The following is a 22,582-nucleotide window of genomic DNA, read 5'->3' as shown; positions in this document are numbered from 1 at the left end:
AAGAAAGGCCAATTAGAATGATCAACAATATGATGCTCTAGGAAAAGAAGTCATTTAAAATACTGAGTTGATTTGATTAAAAAATCAAATGCTTTTTCTTTATCTATTAAAGTGATCAGCAGGTTTTTTCCTTCATTCTGGTAATGCAATGTATAAGATTGGTGGATTTTTTTGCATGTTAAAACAGCCTTGCATTTACAAAATAAACTCTACCTAATGTTTTTTGTGTGTGTCCGTTCATATTCCCTGAGAATCTTCACTTGTTTATTTGTAGCAGTGGTGAATTTCTATCCTCCTCTTTCTATCTTTCTACCTTGCTGAGATTTGCCACATTTTGCAATCCAGAAATCAGCATTGTACTTCACAGCAGAGAATGCTGAGATCAAAAAAAAGGGCAAACCGGGAGACTGTTGTGGAGATCACAACATAGTTGTTGATCAGGCCAGGAGTTGGCAATTTCAAGAAAAGCCATGATCTCCCTCATGAACATAGATGCACAATTCATAAACCAGTTACAGCAAAATGTAACACTTTAAAGAGGATTTGTGATACTAAAACGAACACATGCATGGTTTTCGGATCTATCGACAAACCATATCATTTGCAGTTTATAAGCAAGAAAAATATAATGGGATATTTTCCTGAAAAATGTACTTTATTACAAAAATGAAAGTTCAAAATTTCTGTTCATCTGGCATATTAATAAACGGAATATCATTCTTTTTAGCCTTCCCTTGGATTCCCATGTTGCTATGCTAATTTAATATCTACTTATTGGCTTATTGGAAGGCCATCCTTATAATTACAAGGACAGTTAAGCTAAAATTGTGTTGGGTCATGTGGGGTGAAGAAAACAGGACTAAGAGTCAAGGGACTGAATGGTTGGCCTACCACTGCCACGAACTAGAAATATAACCTTAGGTAAGTCAACAAGCTCCAACCCTACCTCGGCCTTGCCTAGAAAAGTTATGCTTAGGTCCAGAGCATCTCAGATTCCTCCATGTTACTTGAACCTGAGCAGCTGTTTAATCCAAATGTTAAATCCACCTTTCCTTCTACCCAATATTGTCTAAGGATTAGCGACTCCATTCACAGAGCCTGTTTCTTTTTATACCTCTCTTCCCTCTCATCAAAAGGATCTCTCTCTACCTGATAAGCATTCTTATGGCCATTTTCTGGTACTGATTCACAAACTTTGGTGTCTCTGCTTACTTCAACATGGAGTATAGATGTTTTTTGTCTCTCATAGCTGTTCATTCTTCATCAGTTAAATACAAGGCAGGTTTTGTTAATTAATTAACATCAAGGAAATAGTGCCTACAAACCTTGCTCTTTTAAGTCATTGGCCATGAGCAACTTGGATGTTTGAAGTCACATCTGTGAGAACATTCCACTCTTGCTTGAAGGACTTGAGCCATGGGGGTCACTATGAAATGCACATATGCATTTCCTGTTTCCCACCCAGGTGTAGAGCTACAAACACTGCATTTTCAGACTTAACATTCCATATCTCTCTTGACTTAGTAGATAAGGAAATAAGACCCTGTGTCTGATATGCTTTTCTTAGATTCCTCATGGTTCTTCATGGTGTATGTTTTCCCTTGATGCAGCAAGTTAATAAACATAACTTTGCTATATGACAGGTGTTTTCCTGGTGGTTTTTATCTGATGACCTTATCAATCTGTTATTCCCTCAAGTTGAGTAACCTGAATCTTAGCCAAGCCTTTCTTTATTTCATCTTGTGTTCACTCTTCAGATATTTATTGAGATCCCATTGAGTGTGAAGGTTGCTTTAAGGCGTACAAAGGTGAATTGACTTAAAAAAAAAAAAAAAAAGAAGACTCATTATAAAAAAAAACCCTGCCCTCCAGAGATTTGCCATCTAGGAGAAAATTCAGACAGATCTATTACCAAGAAAATGCTAATAAGCAGTTTAATATAAGTAAGAAGGGACAATGAAATGATGACTAAGGACAGTTTAACTTTGCAGGGTTCTCAGAAATTCTCTTAAAGGAGTTTCTTACAGTACTAGACTTTCATCATGATTAAGAATGTGGCCGAACTACTGTGAAGATGTGGAAAGAGAGAATGAGAGAATCAAAGCAATAAAGCAGTGTTAAAATGTGTGACATCTTCAGAAATGGTCAGTGCATAGTTTCCTAGTGATACACTAGGAAATTGCAAGTAAAAGTGTTTTGTCCAAATGCAAAACTATGGTTTGACTCATTGCTAACAGTAATTCTATTTCACATATACTTGTGATGGTCCTTTTTGCTTCAGATCCCATAGATATACATTATTGATGCAACACTTCAATTATTAACTATTTAGTCATTAAATAGTTAATATTTTAAAAGCATTTAGAACCATACTTGATACTTCATAAGAGCTATAGAAGTGTTTTAAAATGTAAAGTAAATAAAATGACTTTCCAATGTGTCAGCCACTTTTCCTGATATGCTTCTGTGCATTTCTTCATTTGTCCCTACATCATTTGATGACATAAGGCAATAAAGTAGCAGACCTGAATTTCAACCCTAGCTCCAAAAAAACACCTTTGTTTGACTTTATAGAAAGGTTTCATCGGTTGAGAATGAAATTAAAATGATTTTGTTGATTGCTAAGAGAGTTATCTGTGCAGCAAATTATTCTGTGATCAACAATATGCATAAATTGAAAATAAATGGTCCACTTAAGGGTAATAAGAACAACTAGTTGGTGTCGCCAAGCTTATCTTTTAACAAGTAAAAGAGTATCTTTTTATAAACTATAGTGTGTGTGTGTGTGTGTGTGTGTAAGTATAGCTGTATAATGACTTACAGATGTGGATATCCAAGCACTTATGGATATCAAAGAACTCACAGAAACAATAATTTGCACTCAGTAAATGGAGTCTCTGTTCTTTCAGAGTAGATTTCTGGATTAACTATTAAGTCCAAAGGAAGATCCAAGCATGGTCATGGTTTCTTTCCTGCCCACACAATCCATACTTCCAGCACTCTCCTGCCAGTCCACATCCCCCCACTCACCTTCTTCCCACAGAAATTAGGGAAGAATGGTTGGGCATGGGATTCACAATCAAAATGTGCTATGAAATGTGGCTCAAGGTCTCTGATGAGACAGACATCCATTCACTATGATAAGGGATGCTACTGAGGTGCTTTCTTGTGCAGGTAACATGAGAGTGATTTGCAGGAAATTAAACTTCACAATTTGAAATATCTGTGCATTTTTGTTTGTTTCTTTTAAATGCTTAAAGATGATCAAAGAATACAGGGGAAAAAAAAGCTATACTCTGTAACAGAAAGTCACATTCCTGTTTTAAGGACATTTTTTTCCCTTTCCTTCCCAGTAATGGAAACATGTGGGAGAGCAAAACTTCAGCCCACACCAGAGCCCAGAAAAATTTCCAAGACCCAAGAGATGTCCAAGGACCAAGAGCTCGTTAAAGACAGGAACAAGGGTCTTAGAGGCACTGTAAGGAATACCAATTAACTGTAGTAATATATGGACTGACAAGAGGGTGGAACACAGAATAAGGTAACCCAAGTCTGCTCCTCTAGGATGAGATACTAAGCTCTCGCAAACTGGGTAACACAAAAGCCCCCAGGAATCTATTGCAGGCACAGCAGTGTCAGGAAGTGTTCAAGGAAGTGCAGCTCACCTTATTTTCATCTGCAGAAGCAACAAAAGAAGTACTGATTCTGGAAAGATGTGCTCTCTTTGCAATAGGCAGTTGCAAGGAGCAGTTGGAAGGACAAGAATTAAGATTTGTGTCCACACAAATCTTAATATTTTCATCTATATACCTCTCCTAAGATTTGTAAAGGTGAGGTATATAGATGAAAATATGTGCACCATAAAATGGTGTCTCAGAGAACCCACCAGAACAACCCAGACCTCTTGTTTATCCAGAAAAGGGAGTACAGGAATGGGTTCTAAAGCAAATATTTTACCTAAATGTGGAGCTGAAGCTCTCTCTACTCTTCAGTGCTGTTCCCTCATACAAAGCTCCCTTACCAACATAGCTGTGGATTGAAAGGTAAGCCATGTAATGCCTAACCCCTAGGTTAAGATAAGACCCACATCTTAGTTATGTGTCAGCCTGCAAATAAAGCAGACCTTAGGAAATGCCCTGATCCCACTGACCCTAGGTCTACACTGCAAACTATTATGCCCCCATTGTAGTCAAGATCAAGAACTACCAGGCCTCACAGTGACTTTAATAATCCACATTTAGACCCACCATGCTCCCAGTGACGCTAGTTGTCCACATTGGGTACCAGCATGCCTCCCTAGTGACAATATCATAAAGGATGAAGAGGCTGTAGACAGATAAAAACAATAGGAAATGCAAGAGACATGCTCATGAACATGTACATTCATGAAAACATAGCCAAATAAATTTAAATGCTCTTATTCCCATTAATGTATAAAAACTTTATGATCAACAAGCAGGGACTATATCTGATTTTCAAGCACATATGGAGCATTAAGAAAAATTTACCACATAGTGATTATAAAGTAACATTCTTAACTGACTTCTGAGTTCCGGCTGCCATGGGGATGTAGAGTGGTGGCACAAGAGAATTTCTTTTAGGACTCAAATCTCCCTCTCTGTATGGTACAGGACAGGCATGACATTCCAGGAGTCTTGAGGGACAGGAGGGGGAAGGCAAGGCACACTCATAAAAAGAGAATATTCATAGCACACACTAGGAATATCAGAAAAGGCTGCACAAGACAAGACTCAGGCCCAAGGCCTTGACCTCCATTCCCACTTTCCCCCAAAGTCATCAAACTTTGATGTGGAGATTAAGGACTCTCTTCATTCTGGACAGAGGAAGAAGAAATGGAGACAAGGCAACATTTGAAAGATTTAAAGAAAAGGAAGAAGCAATTGCTTCTTGGATTTGAAAATACTGGATGGGTTTGTCAAAAAGCACCTGCACGTATATGTGTGTACAGTATGTCCCAAAAGTCTTTATGCAGTTTAAGCTTTTCTGATTTCAGAAGTAAAAATGCTATTAACTTATATTAAAAATCACTATCATTTGAAGATCTAATTATTTAAATTCTTATTACCCTTATTTAGTTGTGTGAATTTTAATACTAAATCATTAGTTTGAATTTTTTGCATCAGTCACTCGGAATGAAGACAGCAAAGGCTGACTGAAATAAAAAGCAAAAGTTTTATATGCAAAATTCACAAAATTAAATAAGTTAAGTTCTACCACTGGGTTGGTGAAAGTAAAATACTTATTATGTGGGAAAACTGGAGTTGAGGGAAGAGAAGATTTTGAGAGTAAAATCCCCTGGATAATAGCCAAAATTCCTGGGAAAACTTCAGAATTTGAAAGGCTAAGATATTTATGTGGCTCAAACCAGATAAAGGGCACCAGGTAATATCTGGGTTACTGGTGGGATGAATAGAACAGTGGTCTAAGGTCTATTGATGACAGGATGTAAGGGTGTGGTTGGAAGGCCCAGGTGGGTGGGGGGGATCTCCTTAGGGTGGGGGAGGGGCTGTGAAGTCAGCCTTCTCTTTTTTGTCCCCTCTCCGCCCTCAGGAGCCCTTTGTGATGAGTCCATAGCTCTGTGATGCCGGCCTGGAACTCCGGACTGGAGCGTGCTCTATGTGGCAGCTGGAAGCTCCTCTTTTATCAGCCCTGATGTGCAGGACAGCGGGGCCTCTCAGTCCCACAGGTCATGCTCCCTCTTTCCTGTGTGCTCAGCACTGTGGGCAGCAAAGCAATTCAGATGATGAAGAATTTTCTCTTTCCTCTGAGAAGTGCTAGTACTCCTAAATGCTTCACTTCCTGGCTTATTAATGCCATCCTTGCCCTTCTGTGTGGAGTGGGGCTCTACTTCCTGTTACTCCCCCACCTCCGGAGTATCTCGTCTTCATCACCACCTACAAAATATAGATACACCAAGAAGGTAAGGAACCTTTGGTCCAGCCCCAAAAGAGACTGATTCTCTTTCTCTGTTCTATTTTCCACTTTTCTAAACCAACTAGAGAGACCCATGGAGTGGAAACTTTTAGGAAAGAAGAGAATATCTCCTTCTAGGGCCTCGCCAGGCAAGGCAGGGTTTAGAGTAGACACCAGGGTTTCTACCTGAAGAGCTCAGCCCACCTGTCTGGGTGTGGGAGAGGCTCCAGGGCAACAACCCAAACACGGGGACTCAGCAGCCGATGAAGGATTTCAGAGAGAGTTCTGGATCCCTGCAGGAACACAGAGCCCTCAGCACTGGTTCATCTGTCACCTCCCCTTGACAGGTATCTCTGGGGCTTTCCTTAGTGTTGGGGCTGATCTAGAGAATGCTGTTGAGCCCATGAGAGCCTCTGATCAGAGGCTGGAGCCGAGCTCTGGCCCTGGGAAACAGAATCCTACCTGACAGAGCACAGACATGCTTGTGAATCTTTTTGAGCACAGGAATTAGTGGCTGAGGAAATCCACTGTGGATCTCACATACACAATCCTTCTTTGCATTTTTTTGGAGAAGGAAAACGAAGTCTTATTATCCACTGTAGAAACAAATAAATGGAAAAAAATAGAACTCCATTTTAATTAAATCTAGAAAGCCATATTCATGAATACTGAAAGTCTGCAGCATGTCTTGAGAGATAAAAGAACTGGGTCCCAGCCACTCATTCTTTTCTTGTCCCTCAGACTCATGTGCATACAAGGTGGAAGATAAGGAAGAGGAAGAAAAATGGAGCGTTGAAAGGTAAGGTTCTGCCCATTCAACCCTGCACTCTCCCAAGTGTTGACCTCAATCTCTCCTGTCTCTGAGGGCCTGGGTCCATGGTTGTGGAGGGTGTCAGGCACTAGAGCACATCCCTCTGGGGAAACAGAACCCTTGAGGGAGGCTCCTGGGAAGGAAATCCAAGCCTGAGATCCTTGACAGATTCTCTGCTGGGACCTTCCACGGGAATTAAGCAGTATTGGGTATGGACAATGGGTGCTGCCCATTAGGGACAGTGTTGGATGTAGTACATGGAAAACTGGTTGGCTTTGGAGGTAGAATATCCAGGTCCAACTGTGGACAAGTTATTTAATCACCCTAAGGCTAAGATTCCTCCTTGAGATATCATAGGGGATAACAGATGTGGAAGCACTTTGTAAATGACAAAGCACCACCCATACATGAGCCTTGCTCTTGCATCAGGGATCATGTGGCCTTGGACATGGATGCTTGGGCTCCAGAGTCTAACCTCCCAATGGTCTCCCCTAAAAGGACATTCTACTCAAGTTCCTGCAAGATCCCTAGGCCCCTACCTTCACCACCCATAACCCAGTCCCCTGATTTCCAGCTTGTAGAGATTGCCTGGAAGAATTGGAAGAGGCTCAGGGCCTGATTTCACTTCTTCAAAAGTGAGTAACCTTTTCCTTCTATCCTGTGTCCCTCTTCCTACCAGTTCTACCTAGGGCCACAGGGCAACCTGGAGATGACAGGGGAGGGATAGCCCATGGCGATGGAATGAGACAGAAAGTCTTGGGGCAAGGGATGGCAGGAGTATGATGAAGTCAGGTGTGGGGAGTAGAGGGGCCCTGTGCCTCAGTTGCTCCCACCTCTCCCAGGCCCACAAGGCCCCCTTCTGCTCCTGACTACAGCTTGTGCATCCTATCTCCTGCAGTCACCTGAAAAAGCTCCATAACAACAGCAGCTTTCAACTCTTACGTCAAGATCCCTCTGGTGAGTTGAGTGAAATGGTGCCTTCTGAAGCCCATCTACCATGTGAGGAGCTCACGAAAGATGATGCTCCCACCGTGGCCCCTCTTGTGTCGTCCACACTTCCTCTGACCAAGTCCCCTATACCTCTGGCCTCCACCCTGTCAGCAGAGCCTCAAGAAGACCAATCCAACTTGAAGACAATCCCGCTGAGCCTTGTTCCAGAGAGCTCACCGGGTAACCGCTTTTGTTTGGCATCTTCTATCCCAGCATTCTTGGGCCTTGACCGCTCATGCCGTCTTATTTCAGCCCTCTTCTGGTGGTGGGCAGCTGCCAAGGCCTTGCTCTTCCCTGCTTCAACACACTGCAAATCCCAGCAAGACCATCTTTCCCAGCACCCAAAAAAGATCTCTTTCTGGGGAGGCCCTGAAGGCAAGCACGTGGAAGCACGCAGCCTCTCTTTTCTCAGTCCCGATGTCCAGAAGCTTCTGGAGGTACAAGTCACGAAGAGAGTTGAATCGAAGATTTTGAAGGAAAGAGAAAAAGACGGATTATTTTCAAAACAAATGAGCACAGACTACCACCTGAATTCTTTGGGGAATATGTTAAAGTCACTTGGCAAAAAACAGGATACCACAGTCCCTCAACCCTTCTGGAACACAAAAGGCAAACCGGAGCAGCTGCTCAGTCCTCAACAGTTCTCATATCCCAAGAACTTGGGGGACCATATACAGTGCAATTGTAGCCAGCTCTTCTGGGGTCTCCCCTCTCTGCACAGCGAATCCCTGGGGGCTACTGCCTGGGTGTCTAGGACATCTTCCCCTAGACAGTCTCCTGTCTTATTCAATGGAAACCGTGAAGCTTACCCAGTTAAAATACAGGCTAAGTCCCCACTGCTTTTGCAACCCCACACCTTGCCCCAACCCAAGGCCCAACCCCGAACTCTGACTCCAACCATGGCCCAATCCCAGCCCCCACTTCTGGTTGAGGTCCAGACCCAGGACAATCTCCAGTCTTCTCTCCCAATCCTACCATCTTCTCCATCCTTGATTAAACACTGTGAAGTATCTTGTCCCACATGCCAGAATGAGATACCATCTCTCAACCCAAGTGAAAATGAATACCTGGACTGGCCCTTGTTGCAGCAGCAAATGAAAAGTAGGAAAGCCAAAAGACCTCAGGAAGCCAGTAGTTCTCCTACCACCAACCTTCCCCAGGACAGCCAGGGCTCCCGCTTCCACAGGTCAATCTCCTTCCTTCCTTATCCTAGCAGTCATGATTCCCAGAAGCAACTACAGCAACACCTTCAAGAGAGACTCATCAAAGACCATTGGGGCCTGCCCTGCAGGGTCATAAAGTCTCAGGGACTGAAGCAAACTCGGGTAAGATCACCAGAGACCTGTCAGGCAAAAGAGCAGCGTGGAACTTCAGAGCCCTCTGTGTTGCCAGGTCCAAGAAGCAAGGATGATAAAGAGATGGGACCCAAGCACCCCGAAAGCATCCCTGTGAGGGACCCAGCAAAGTTCCAGCTAAGGAAAGATCCAGGGAGATGTTGGGGGCAAATTAATCTATCCATGGGATTGGAAAGCTTCCCAGTGAAGTTTCCGGAGACAGACTCTAAGGAGGAGTCCAAAAGTGAATTGAAGGGGTGCCCAAAGAGTGACTCAGGAAGTAACTTACCAAAGAACTTAGTTAGGAAACAAGTAGAAAATGCCCTGAAAATCCATCTGGGCAGGAAACTGGGTCAGATCATTGAAGGTAGGATCCCTGTGAGTGTGCGTCGTTCCTGGTTTTCTGTTAGCCACACCTTGCCGAAGACTGACTCCCAGATGGAAATCAGAAATCTAGCATCCACAAAGGATCGGAAATATCACGTGAACACCTCCCAGGAACTTTCCTTTTGCGAACCCAGCACTCAACAACTGCTAGAAGCACATATTATAAGGTTTCGAGTGAGGCAGAGGTGGGGCTTACCCCTCCAGATCCTTGAGTTGAGTGAGGCTCAGGTCCCACCCCCTCAGCAGTCCACCTCTCCTACCCCAGCCTACCATGCATCTGGTACTCAGATAGCTGAGGCTGCCACGCTCCTGGGAGAAACCCCCCAGGCATGTCGGGAAATGAAGGTGCTAACGACCAAGTCAAACCCCACCCGGGAGGGTCTTCTCCCTGCCCAGTCCTCTGTGTGTGAGGAAGTCCAGAGGGTCTTCAGATGGGCCCCTCCTGGAGATGACCACCAGCTCTCAGAGGCCCCTCTGACTGCACAGGAGGGCAGGCAGTCTCCTCAGCCCCTCACCCCCAGGATGGTGAGCAGACCCACGCAGGGTTACACTGTCCTGGGGACCCAGAGAGGCAGCCTGGAGCTGACTCCAGGTCAAGTCATGGTAGAGAATAGGCTGCGGGAGGAGAGTGGGAGTCATGCCCCACGAGCCCCCTGCCCTGGTGTCACAATGTTGGAGACAGTCATAGGATCCCAATATTCTAGAGCTGAAGAGAGCAGGGAGGCTGTCAAGGCTGTGGGGTCCCCTGTTCTTCGGCTCCAATATAGAGACATCCTGAGAACCAATGAGCAGGCAGATCCCCCAGTCACAAGGGTGGATCTGAGTGGTTTAGGGTCTCCAAGAAACAGTAAAAGCCCCCCATCCCCTAGAACAGAGGTTGCCCAAGTCCCTAAAGTGAAGTTGCCTAGTAAGTTTAAGCTCAAAGGGGAGGAAGAGCAGCAGAGCCACCTCCAGGACTGGCTCTCTGATGTGCTCCTTCAAGAATGTCCCGTTGACATGCCCCTTCAAGACCGTGCCAACAACATGATCCTTCAAGACTGTGCCACTGACACACTTCTTCAAGGATGCCCCAGGGATGTGCTCTTTGCTGCAGACATCTTGTCTTCCCAGATGCCCCAGAGCTGTCCCCAGAGCATGTCCAGTGCAGACATGTCCACTTCCCAGGTGCTATCTGACTTATTCTCAGCTAGAGAGAGGACTCTGGGGCTCCAGGATCCCAGGATCTCGCAGTTTCAGGACCTATGGAAGAATCAGGGCAAAACTGGTGCCCCAACTGAGAGAGAGGACTGTAGCAAGCCCACACCAGGAAAGCATGAAGAAGATTTTTTAGGATTAGGGAGATCTCAAGCCAGAGGGGTGACCCAACTTGGCTATATCAGGGAAGTCATAGACACTTTTGAGAGAAAGTACCCCCAGCTTCTGCTGGAGAAGGGACAGGCTCCTCCAGAAAAGTACTTCAGAAAACTTTTGAGGCACTATCTTCGGTGTATTTATCCCAATAAAAAAATTAAAGAGCAAGAAGATTATCTGCAGAAAGACAAGCCAGAGTTGGCCTCTGTCCAGAGCCAAGGGCCTGTCAAAAGCAAATCATTGATCTCTGAAGACAACAAGGCTGCCGAAACGCAAGCACTCATGGCAGCCGTTGGCCAGATCCTAGTGGAGAAACTGAGTCTTCATGCCTTGGAGTTAAGTCAACAACAGGAAAAGGAAGCTGCCCGGGTCCTGGTTGACAGGTGTTCCTGCTACCACAGGGCTCCCTCCTACTCAGAGCAAAGGCGAGTGTCGAGTGACTCAGCCCACAGTCACCACGGCACCTCTGAGAGCCGGCGATGTCGTGGCAGGGAAAGGCAAGCCAGAGGCCAGAATGGCTGGAAATTTTTAAGATTGAATGATGAGAACATGGACCTGAGGCATTCCCCACCACCCCACTACAGGGAGCCTGGGTTTCCAGTCAGTTCCCACCACCATCGTCCAAGGATCCCAGGGGACTCCAGTGGCACTCACCATTGCCCACGGCACTACCTTCAAAGAGATGTCTTTTCTGATCCACCAGCAAATGCTTTTCGAGCCTTTCCTGGTAGGAAAAATTATTTCCAAGAAAAAGATTCCTACCGTGAAGAGAAAAACTTTTTCTCCTGTTAGCACATCCTCACTCTGCTAATGGCATCTCCCGTCTAAGATAAGTTATTGTTCTCCAAATTATATGCTTTTTCTCGTAAGAGGGTAGTGGCTTCTGTCTGTGCTGGACTGCGATGTGGGGAAGGGGTCAGCGTCCTGAGTGTCTGCCTTGGCTTCTAGAAGGGACAGAGGCATACAGGGAGGGTGAGGGTGATGGGGTATTGCACGCCCACCCCCACCCTGAGTGAACTTGGTCAGATGTCCTAGTTTTAAAGGGCTTTATTTTTATAATACTCTCATTACAGGAAAAAAAAAAATTCAAAAATCTACTCTAAAAGCAGGCAGGGCTTGTAATAAGAAAATAAGAAAAATCTATGGGAGACCCCACCCGAGGTAAACTAAGCGTCATATATCTGTAGGGGGATGAGTTTACACAGGCATAATAAGGTGGTAAATTCTCCATTCAGGATCCAGGAAGTGTCAGAAACAAGCAGCTTCACACATCACAAAGTGGGCATGGGATTTTGAGGAGAAGGGGGATTCGGGGGGGAGGCGGCTCTGGGGCCTAAATTCAGAGGTGAGAAAAATCTTGTCCCAGGATCTCTTGGTGGGAAACAGATGTCACCTGCCCCCGGGAGCCCTGTCCCTCCCCGATGAAGGCTGGGGAAACGGGTCTGCGTCCCCGTCTTAGTTCAGCCTCCATGAAAGGCACAGCCACGCCTGTCCCCGCCCCTTCCTTTCTCACACCCTGGAGCAGCAGCCGCTACCAAGCTCCCGGCTCTGCGGGTGTGGAGGTGGGGAGTGTGGGGAGGCTGCTGAGGACCGCGCGCACCCCGCGCCCCAAATGAAGTGCATCCGCTCACTGGCCTCGTGCATGGCTCCCTACCGTCCCCTCCGTCTCAACCCAGAAGGAGCTGAAGGCTGCGGGGCTGGGGCGAGCGGTCCGGCCGTGGAGGCGGGTGACGGTGGACGCTGAGGACCTCGCGTGAAGAATTGAAAGGATCGGGGCCCATGAAGGAGGCGCAGGGACGGGGGGCTCCCAGGCATCTGCAGCCTAGAGTGGAGGGGCGCTCAGGGGCTCCACGCGGCGTCTCCAGCTCCACATCAGCAACTTTACCCACCACGAACAGCAAGTCCCACCTGGCTCCCAGTCCTCGCTTCCTCCAGGGGCTGAGGCAGCAACAGGACGTGCACGCATGAGGGGGCCGAGAGGTGGCCAAAGGAGAGGCGCAGTCCAGGAGGGGCCCCTGTTCTCACTCTGCTTCTAGCACCGGTTTCCCCTGCCCAGTCCCCTGCCCATGTGGGAGAGCGCAAGGGCCCCAAAGCAGGGAGATGAGGGAGTTTCCCCATGTCTTGTTCACACCCGGGGCCCTCAGGGCAGCGCAATCCAGGGGGCGTCATTCCCACAGTGGAGATTCCCCGCCAGGAGCTGCTGTGGATCTGGATGACAACAAAGACTGGTCCTTGCAGTTGCACAACACCCACCAAATGTGGGGCCCGGCTGGTGCCTGGGGTGGCGGGGAGCAGGGGGCACAGACCCAGAGCCTGGCTTGGCCGGGTCTGTCTCGGGGTCCTGATTCTAGAGCAGCCCCCAGAGTGAGTGCATGAGTGAGAGCAAGGCCAGGACCCACAGGAGAGCCCCACACAGAGACCTCACAGAGAGACCCCCTTATAGCCCCTTATAGAGACCTCCCGCAGAGATCTCACATCTATCCTTTAGGTGCCTGAGCAGCCACCTACCCATGGGTCCTTCTAGGTGGATGTGAAATCACTTAGCAATCTGACAGCACTGGAAGGAATAGCAGCAGCCACGCACTCCAGAGAAGATGCTTATGTATTTTTGATCTTTTATAATGTTATTTCTGAAAAAAAGTATTACAGATTCCACATATAAGCCTGCAAAAACTTTTGCTCCAGAGGCTTCCATTAGCTTGAGCTCTGACCCACAGGTTAGAAAATCACAGTCTTTGAAAATGAGTAAAACTCTGCCAGCATCTAATGAGGGAAATATCTTCATCCAATTTTGGTTATTGTCCAGCCAAATGACACCTAGGGTTGCATTTTTAATTTGGCTGGAGGCAGGTTCCTGAACTCGAGATGACTGACCTCTTTACTTTGGAAACATGATTAAAGTCCTACAACAAATGGACTCCAGGATTGAAATGAAGCATTAAAGCTGCATCTGGCTTAGGCTTGCTCCTGGGTTTGTGTTAGGTTTTGGGGGTTTGTTTTATTTTTAAATGAAACAAGCTACGTTATCAAACACGTGAAGTTTTTTTTAACAAATAAGACTGATTTCTGGTTATGTTACCATTACATCCTCTGGAAAATTCATAGTTACTGCATAACGATAATATTAAACAATTAAATGATATTGAGTTTTTTGTTCCTTAAAATGCGGTAATGTCCTCAAATGATATCACACATTTCCAGAATATGACAAAATCCTAATATTCAGCTTACATAGCTTAAACTGCTGTACTATTTAGAAGGATTAATTTCTTAAATCTAAGAAATGCACATTTTTGAAGACTCAGACAGTTGGGCTCCATTTTATATTCATTACAGGGCTACAAAACTGTCACATGGCTTAAAATAACTTTGAAGTTATAGAAAATAGATCGGTTAATCTGTGCTTGAGATATACATCTCCCCCAATAAAATTACTGTGGAACTGATGTTTTCACATCTGAATTAAAGAAAGTGTACATCTAATTACCATTTCTGTGATAATGATAAAGGTGTCACTTATTATATATCTAACAGCTTCCTAAATGTGCACTTAGACAGGACTCCATATTTCCCACTGTCACTCAGCAGCTTGTTTTCTTTGCCGTGATAGCATGTAGATAACTTACAGATGTCAAGTTACCACTGGGATAACAGCATAACATTCCCTTTTCTAAGAAGAGGAGAGTGAGCTGACACCAGGGCTCTTTGTTGTGATGGTTAAGGTCACATGTCAAATTGGCTAGGTTATGGTGTCCAGTTGTTTTACAGAATCGTAACTATTAATTTTTTGAAATCTGCTCCTTTTGTGAGCCTTCCTTATGATGATATGAATCACAGCAGAAAGTGGCCATGAATGTCCTCAAATGTCCAATCAATAGTATTTTAATAATCAGATAAAATCACCATTTCCTTATAGTCACAATTCCATATTTTTCACATCTACATCATCCCACAGTCATGCAAATTATGCTTCGTCTTTGGAAGTATAAGCCCATACTCCTAAACCATCTCTTCTAATAAGATGAAACTAAAGTTTAGAAAGAGGTAAAAAAATTATTCAACACTTGGAAAAATAGATGAGCATTTCGAAAATGCATCTTTCCTAGGAAAAAACAACTGTCTTATCTTCTCCTGATGATGTGGTGACACAGCTCTTCAGTTCTAATGATTTTTTGTGCTTTAGCTGGCCCTCTGAATTGGGCATATTAATAGTCATCTTTATTTTTTTAGATTTGTGGGCCAGAATCCTTATTTTTGCAGAAGGTTTATAAGGGAAGCATGGTACACAAGTTAGGTTCTATAGTAATAGAGCCTTAACTTAGTGGAATGGAGCATGAGGACAAACAAAATAACCAGCATGATTACCTTCTGGAAAAATTTTTACACTTCCTTCAACTTTTCCCAGTAGAAAAAAAGGAGGAGACTTCAGGTAGGAAGACGACAGATCCCTGTTCCATGAAAAAGTACATATTTTTATCAGCTATGAAAGCTGGAAGGGCTCCAAAGGAGCCATCTGATTAAGAAAGTTATGTCAAAATTTAAGTAGAAAAAGAGCTTGGCTAGAGTCTAGGGCACTGGGTGCTACGTCTTCCCCCCATCTTACCTAGGGATGACACTGCCCCTCACCAACACCTCACCCCATAACTATCTCTCATTGTCTGCAGATTTTCTGGTAACTTTAGATGGAGAGGAGGGGGAAAGATGGAGGAGAAAGAGAAGCAGAAGGGAGAGAGGAGCAGGAAAGAGAGGACAGGTCAGAAAGAAGAGCCATTACCAGAAAATGATTGTGGCTTTCTTCTCCAACCCAGTCCCCTTAATTAACAAATGATGACACTGAGGCATTGAGATCTTCCCCAAATCTGACATCTACCCAATGTTCACACAGTCTTCTGACTTCAGGCCATATGCTCTTTCTGTGATACTATACAACATATTTGATACTGTACAACGTCAGAGATCATTCAAGTGATAACCCTACAGAAAATTATTTACAATATCACCAGATTTTAGTACATCCTACTATTTCAGAAAAAAAAGTCCCTTTTCTCTTTAGATAACACATTTCAGAGTATGGAACTTCTTGATAACAATCTGTTATTAATCATAGTATGGTTTAAAAAGTAAGAGAATGACATGTGAATGTGTAACTGCCATGAAATAAAAGTACAGTGCAGTGTGTTACACTTTCACTCTCTGGGGAAAAAAAAAAAAGACTTCATCATGAAAGGTATAGCTTCCTCTGAATCCTGAATTTACTTGCAATTTAAGTAATTATAACACATACTGACGGATGGAGGGAAAAGTATACAAAATCCAGTTCCTGGAGATGCTGTCCCTGCTTCATCCTCCACCACATCCCCACCCCCACAAACACACAACCCCAGGACCTGACTCTCACAGCAGTTTATTGAGAGTGGAGGCCTCTGAGTTGGGGGCTTATTGCAAGGCAAGAACATGACAGTACAAGAGTGTAGAAAGAAAATATAACTTCCATTTTTATTCTTTTCCATCTTATTCTTTTAATTTCTATATTTCTATAAGTATTATCATGCATATACATTATAGAACCATAGTGCATACATATTATTTGCAAATAAATTATACACACTTTGGAGCCACATGCTCAGAAAACTTGTTACTAATGGGCAGAATGAGAGACATGTTGGAGAACAATGACATGAGCCAAATTCTGAGTCTTTTCGAAGGAACAGACCAAGATTCCTACACGATCATGGGCCTGGGGCTACTTCACCAGGCAAATCACACATGGGGTCTGTTGAGAGAGACTGAGGGTCATAAATTAACCTGGGAAGAAATATTTCACCAAATTCAGTGGAGCCTGACAGTCCCAGTCAATGACATCTTCCCAGAGAAGGGCAGGTAACACACAGGTAAGTGAACTGTTTCTCCCCAACTCAGCGGCATATACCGCACAGCTATGGAACCTCCTTAGTGGCTGTTGTAGGGTGAAGGAGATGCAAGCCCAGATCTGGTTAGAATATAGGGCAGGAATCTCAGCACCTTCAAGGGCTGGCAGAGTCGCAGGGGGTAGGGGTAGTAGTGGCAACCTCAACTTGTTGGCAGCATCTGGCAGAGAATGGGGAGTAGTAGCATACTCAGAATAGCTGATAGTCAAGAATGCATTGGTTTGCATTCACATTAGATAAGGGAATCGCCGACTTGCTTTCGAAAGATAGGCAAAATTTTGAAGACAGTAGTTTCCTTTACTATTTAAAGAAAAAAATAACACTTCTGCTTCATATGCAAAAAATCCACTGGGATATCTTATTTGTTTTGGATCACGTAAGGCAATTCTGGAGAAAGAGAAGAAAAGCAGACACTTATTAACGAGGTCAAATATTTTCATGTAATGACTCAACAAATAAGCAGGGGAGTTAAAAATACTGGATAAATTTAAACATCAGCTCAAAATCCCTAGGGTACAAAACCATCAATAGTACTCACAAACTGGAGTATTGAATAAAGGGTCCTAGCTACCAGGGAGAGCAACTCTAGTGAGGCAGCTTAAGCACCTGCAGATCTGAAACACTTTTCCTGCCACTGTATGACTTCAGGGGTTGTGCAATAAGATAGTGTTTTAATCAATAATCAAGTTTCAGTGAAGGCAGCAGCTGTCGCTGTCGGCACTTGCCCAGTGAAAGATGATGTGTGAAGAACAAGTTGAGAAAGAAAAGTATTTCAACTTTGATGCTAAAATCAATCTCTCTTGAACGTATCACTAGAAATTTAAAAATGGATTAAAATAAGAGTCTACACTGGTCAATCCAATGCCACTGTCTGCATCACATAATAATCTTCTGCAGAAGACATTATATCACAAAATACAAAGACATTCTATCATACACACTGTGATCTCTAACACACAGTGGAGTGTTCTGATTTATCTGTTGAGGTGAAACTGGGTATCACTAGAAGACTCAAAGACAGTGTGAAAAAATTGCAACTTGTTCTTAGAGAGATGGCCATCAATGAAACATTTCATTTGATGATAGAGTTATCCTCAATAATGTACCAATAAAATTACAGATGGTGAAAGATACTGTAAATTATGATTTTAAAAAAATAGAAACTGAAAAAAAACTTAAAAAGATCCTGATGACCTCTGAAAAGGACACTTCATCCTAAAGAGTTCATGGGGTAGCATGTCTATATTCTTCTTGTTAGGGTATCATTTTCCCCTTTATCAGCATATGGATAATTTAACAATGGTCAAAATTTGATGATTAAAGCACTTTGTATTCAAGTTCTGGGCAGACATTTTATAAAACATTTATAAAACATTTTTAAGAAAGTGCTCATCATTTTATATCATTCCTCTTTGATACCAGACCAAGGCTGTGGATTCTTTTGCCCGATGTGCTCAAATGACCAATTCCTGAGAACACAGGGTTTCAAAGAGAGAGTTTTATTGCTAGGCGCAAAGCAGGAGAACAGATGGCCTATCAGTCCAAAATCTGTCTTCCTGAACAGCAGAAATTCTGATAGCTTTATAGGATCAAAAAATGGGCAGGCCTTAATGAGTACAATGGTCCCAGATGATGTAATTAGAAGTGATCTAATTGTTGAGCATGCACAGATTGATTACATGCTTAGTCACAGAACGTATGTAAGAAAATGACGGGCTTAATATGATGATGGGAGTGAGTTTTAGTATTAAAATAAGGTACAGGTGACTTGTAGGTCAAAGTCTAAGCTACTGTGCATGTCAGGTGGGCCCATTTTGGTTAGATCCAGCTCTGGTTATTAAGATAGCTTTGGACTTGGGGTGGGTTAGTTCTGGGTTGACCCAAGAGCCTTAAGTAATAAACATTAGGGGCTGTCTTTAGTGATCATAAGATTTTGAAGTAGAAAAACTGGATAAATGGGTACAAGTGAAGGTCAGCCACAAGGCTTTTACAATCACAAGGACACAAGATAAAGGCTACACAATCATTATCAGAGATCAAGGCAGCTGGATTACAATTCAGGTTTCAGTATTTCCCTCTGTCTGCTCTAATATACCAGAAAGTAAAAACAAGTATCTGTATAATGATTCAGTAATCATAATCAGTCCTTAAATCTTAATTTCTTGGTTACAAAGTGGTGGGTTGGAGGATATGGACCAGAATGTTCAACATACAAGCTTATATTATGCACCCCATTACTGATAGAAATTGAAATCCCAAGCAAAGAGAATCAACAGTGTCATACTGAGACAGTTTCTAAGGGAGAACCAAAATCTTTTTGGTGGTCATAACATTTATGAATTTTCACCACCCTAAATTGAACAAATATAAAATTTAGACTTCTGGTTTCTGGTCCAACATGTAAAGAGTTTGGAAGTTGTCACTCATGTACTCACAAGAAGAAAACTGAAAAACTGAAAATCAACAACTCTTCTTAAATCCCTCAGAGAATTGAGATCACAGGACAAACAGCTGTGCTGAAAACTGGAGAGACAGGACAGATAAGAAAATCACAGCTCACTTGGGAGCAGAAATCATTGCTGCAGTCAGAGTAATAGAAATACTTAAAGGGCACTTAGCAAATTGCCAGAGACTATGTATATACTAGCTTGAGAGATGAGAGGCCCATCCTTAGGGAGCCCAATACCCCCACCAGTTTCTCACTAGCTGAGAACAATTCCCACATGCTTCTGGCAGGAGGAGGGGGAAAATAACCATTTTTAATTACCCATAGAGCATTCTGTCCTCCTTAACAGAGGCCTGCTACTTTATCAGAGCCTAACTGACATGGAGAAGGGAAATATCCAACTCCAGCTTCCCCTAACTTTTAGCATAGGGGAAGAGAAATACAAAACTCCAGTCCTCTCTCGTAATGTTATAAGGGACAGAAGGAAGGAATTGAGAATTTTCTGCTATAAAGGAGCTGCACTACCTCTGCTGTGGTACGTTATTTGAAAGTAAGTATTAGTATTAAACTTAGATTTGTTGTAAACTCTAGAGAAACCACTAAAAAATAAGTATAATTCATATGGTATAGAAGAAAGAAAATGGAATCATATACATGTTCACTTAAAACCAGAGAAGATAAGAAAAAGATAGGAAGATTAAAAAAAAAGAAGAAACAAAACACAAGGACAAAAAATAGAAAAGTTAAAAATCCAACTAATTAGATTATCAATACTCACTTTAAATGTGATTGGCCTACATATCCAATTAAAAGCCAGAGACAATCAGAGTGGAGAATAAAACAAGACCCAGTTATATGTTGTGTACAAGAAACTCACTTTAGACATGAAGACACAGGTAGATTAAAATAAAGGGATGAGAAAGATATACCATTGTAACATTAATCAAAAGAAAGCTGGCATGGCTATATTAATTTCAGACAAAGCAGATTTCAGAGCAAGGAAAATTATCAGAGATAAAGAAGGGCACTACATTATGATAAAGTGGTCAGTTCTCCAAGAAGGCATAACAATCCTGAATGTGTATTCACAACAAAACATCAATATGCATGATGCCAGACCTGATAGAACTGCAAGGAGATATAGCCAAATCCACTATCACAGTTGGAGACTTCACCACCCACCATCAGTAATTCACAGATTCAGCAGGCTAGATATCAGTAAGGACTTAGTTGAAGTGAACAGAACCATCAATCAACTAGATCCTAATTGACATTCATAGAACACTCCTGCTAACAACAGCAGAATTTACATTAAAAGCTCACATGGAACATTAACCAAGATGGACCCCATCCTGGGCCATAAAAATACACCTTAATAAATTTCAAATAGAAATCATACAAAATATGTCCCTAGACCACCACGGAAACAAACTAGAAATCAATAACAGACAGCCTGAAAATCCCAAACTATTTTGGGATTTAATAGCAAACTTCTAAAAAAACACATGGGTCAAAGGAAAAGTCTCAGGAGAAATCTGTTACTATCAGAAAACATGGTTCTAAATAGTCAAGCCTGCCTGATCCCTCATCAAACAGAGAAACAAGTCTTTACTTGGTGAGAAGGTGAGTTTATTGAAGGAACTGGAGGTAAAAATAGCTTTCCAAACAGTTTGGAGTGAGAAGGATGGTTTTGGGTTTTTATAACCCCAAACAGACAAAGGAATGGCCAGAATCCAGAAGAACGCAAAAGGGAAAAAAATAGAGGAGAAAAAGCTGTTTGGTCATATGTCCTGTTATCTTGAAGTCCTCCCTGCATGCAGGCTTGTTTTTCAAGAAGTAATTGGTTATCAGACTATATGGTGATATCCGTTGCATCCTTCTGCAGGCAATGCTGGGAGAGTTCCTGGGAACAGAGTAAGTTTTTGTTGTTGAGATTAGAGCAGCTGCAAGTTATTGTAACAAGGGCTTTTTATGCTTAGAATAACTCAAGGCTGCTTGAATGAAGTGATCTTAATAAATGATTTTTGTTTGTTTGCTTTGGTTTCTTTCTGGCTACTGAAGACTATAGTAAGCATTTCCCAGCTAAAGAATTATATTGAGTATGTTTCCTACTTATCCATATCAAACCTAAACATATTTTCAACCAAGTGAAAATGAAAATACAATTTATTAAGATTTATGGGGTGCAGTAAAAGCAGTGCTTAAAGGGAATTTTATAACATTTAATGCATATATTAGAAAAGAAGAAAACAATAATCTAAGCTTCCATCTTAAGAAGTTAACAAAAAGATCAATAAAATTGATAAATCTCTGGCCATACTAACAAAGGAAAAAAGAGAAGACACAAATTATAATACCTGAAATGAAAGAGGAGCCATCACAATGGATCCCATTGACTTTAAAAGAATAATAAAAGAATATTATGAACTATTCAATGGTGACAAATTTGACAGCAGCCATTGTAGAGTTGTACAGTCAACCCCCACTTCCTCAATCCCTCTTTCAAATCACCCAAACAAACCGAAATCCTATAATAAATTCTTTCTAACACCTGCCTACTGAGACACTCCACGGCTCCTGTGATGCAATGCATAAGAAATCCAACTTGTTCAAGGTACAACTTGTTCACAGGTGTGTTCCTAGTGGTCTTTGCCTGGAGGTCATGACACTGGAATGATCTCATCTTAATCAGGTAACTCTGACACTGGGATTAGAATACACACAACCCCAACTGCCCCCAAATCTGCTTAATCCAGAAAGCCTTCTCTGACTTCCCCAAGTAGATCATTTGTTTCTCCCAATGAAACCATGTAGATCTGGAGATTTCTCTTTTGGAAGCTTTTAAATTAGGAATGCAAATTCTTTAATGGTTATAGGATTATTTAGGCTGTCAATTTTTGGGGGTGGGTGGGGTTTGTTTTGATAGTTTGTGGTTTTCAAGCACTTGTTCTATTTCTTTTAGTTTGTCAAATTATGAACATAAAGTTGTTTGTAGTATTCACTTGTTATCCTTCTAATGGTTGCAGGATCTATAGCTATATCTACTGTTTCATTTTTGATATTTATAGGTTATGTCTCCTCCCTTTTTATCTTTGTCAGTCTTGGTACAGGTTTGTCAATTTTATTTACACATTCTGCTGAAATATTTTCTTGTTTTATTGTCTTGTCTCTATTGTTATCCTGTTTTTAATTTCATTGATTCCTATTCTTTATTACTTCCTTTCTTTTACTTGTTTTCCATTTTTTTGTTCTTAGTTTTCTAGTTTCTTGTGGTATGGACCTAGATTATTGATTTAAGACCTTTACTCTTTTCTGTTATAAGAACTTAGTGCTGTAAATTTTCTGCTCAGTATTGCTTTAGATGTATATCCTACAATTTGAAATGTCATATTTCCAATTTCAT

General features: G+C 42.5%; 1 protein-coding gene across 1 annotated transcript; it reads left to right on the top strand.

Moving 5' to 3' along the window:
- Nucleotides 1-7,716: 7,716 nt before the first annotated feature.
- Nucleotides 7,717-12,550, top strand: LOC119545134 (spermatogenesis-associated protein 31A1-like). Its single transcript, XM_037850732.1, has 3 exons — nt 7,717-11,533; nt 12,042-12,151; nt 12,266-12,550. Exons 1-3 carry the CDS (start codon nt 7,717-7,719, stop codon nt 12,548-12,550), a joined length of 4,212 nt encoding a protein of 1,403 aa, XP_037706660.1.
- Nucleotides 12,551-22,582: the final 10,032 nt, after the last annotated feature.

This window comes from Choloepus didactylus, chromosome 10 (assembly GCF_015220235.1).
Source record: "Choloepus didactylus isolate mChoDid1 chromosome 10, mChoDid1.pri, whole genome shotgun sequence".
Classification (NCBI taxonomy): domain Eukaryota; kingdom Metazoa; phylum Chordata; class Mammalia; order Pilosa; family Megalonychidae; genus Choloepus; species Choloepus didactylus.
This window is presented reverse-complemented; position numbering and strand designations above follow the sequence as displayed.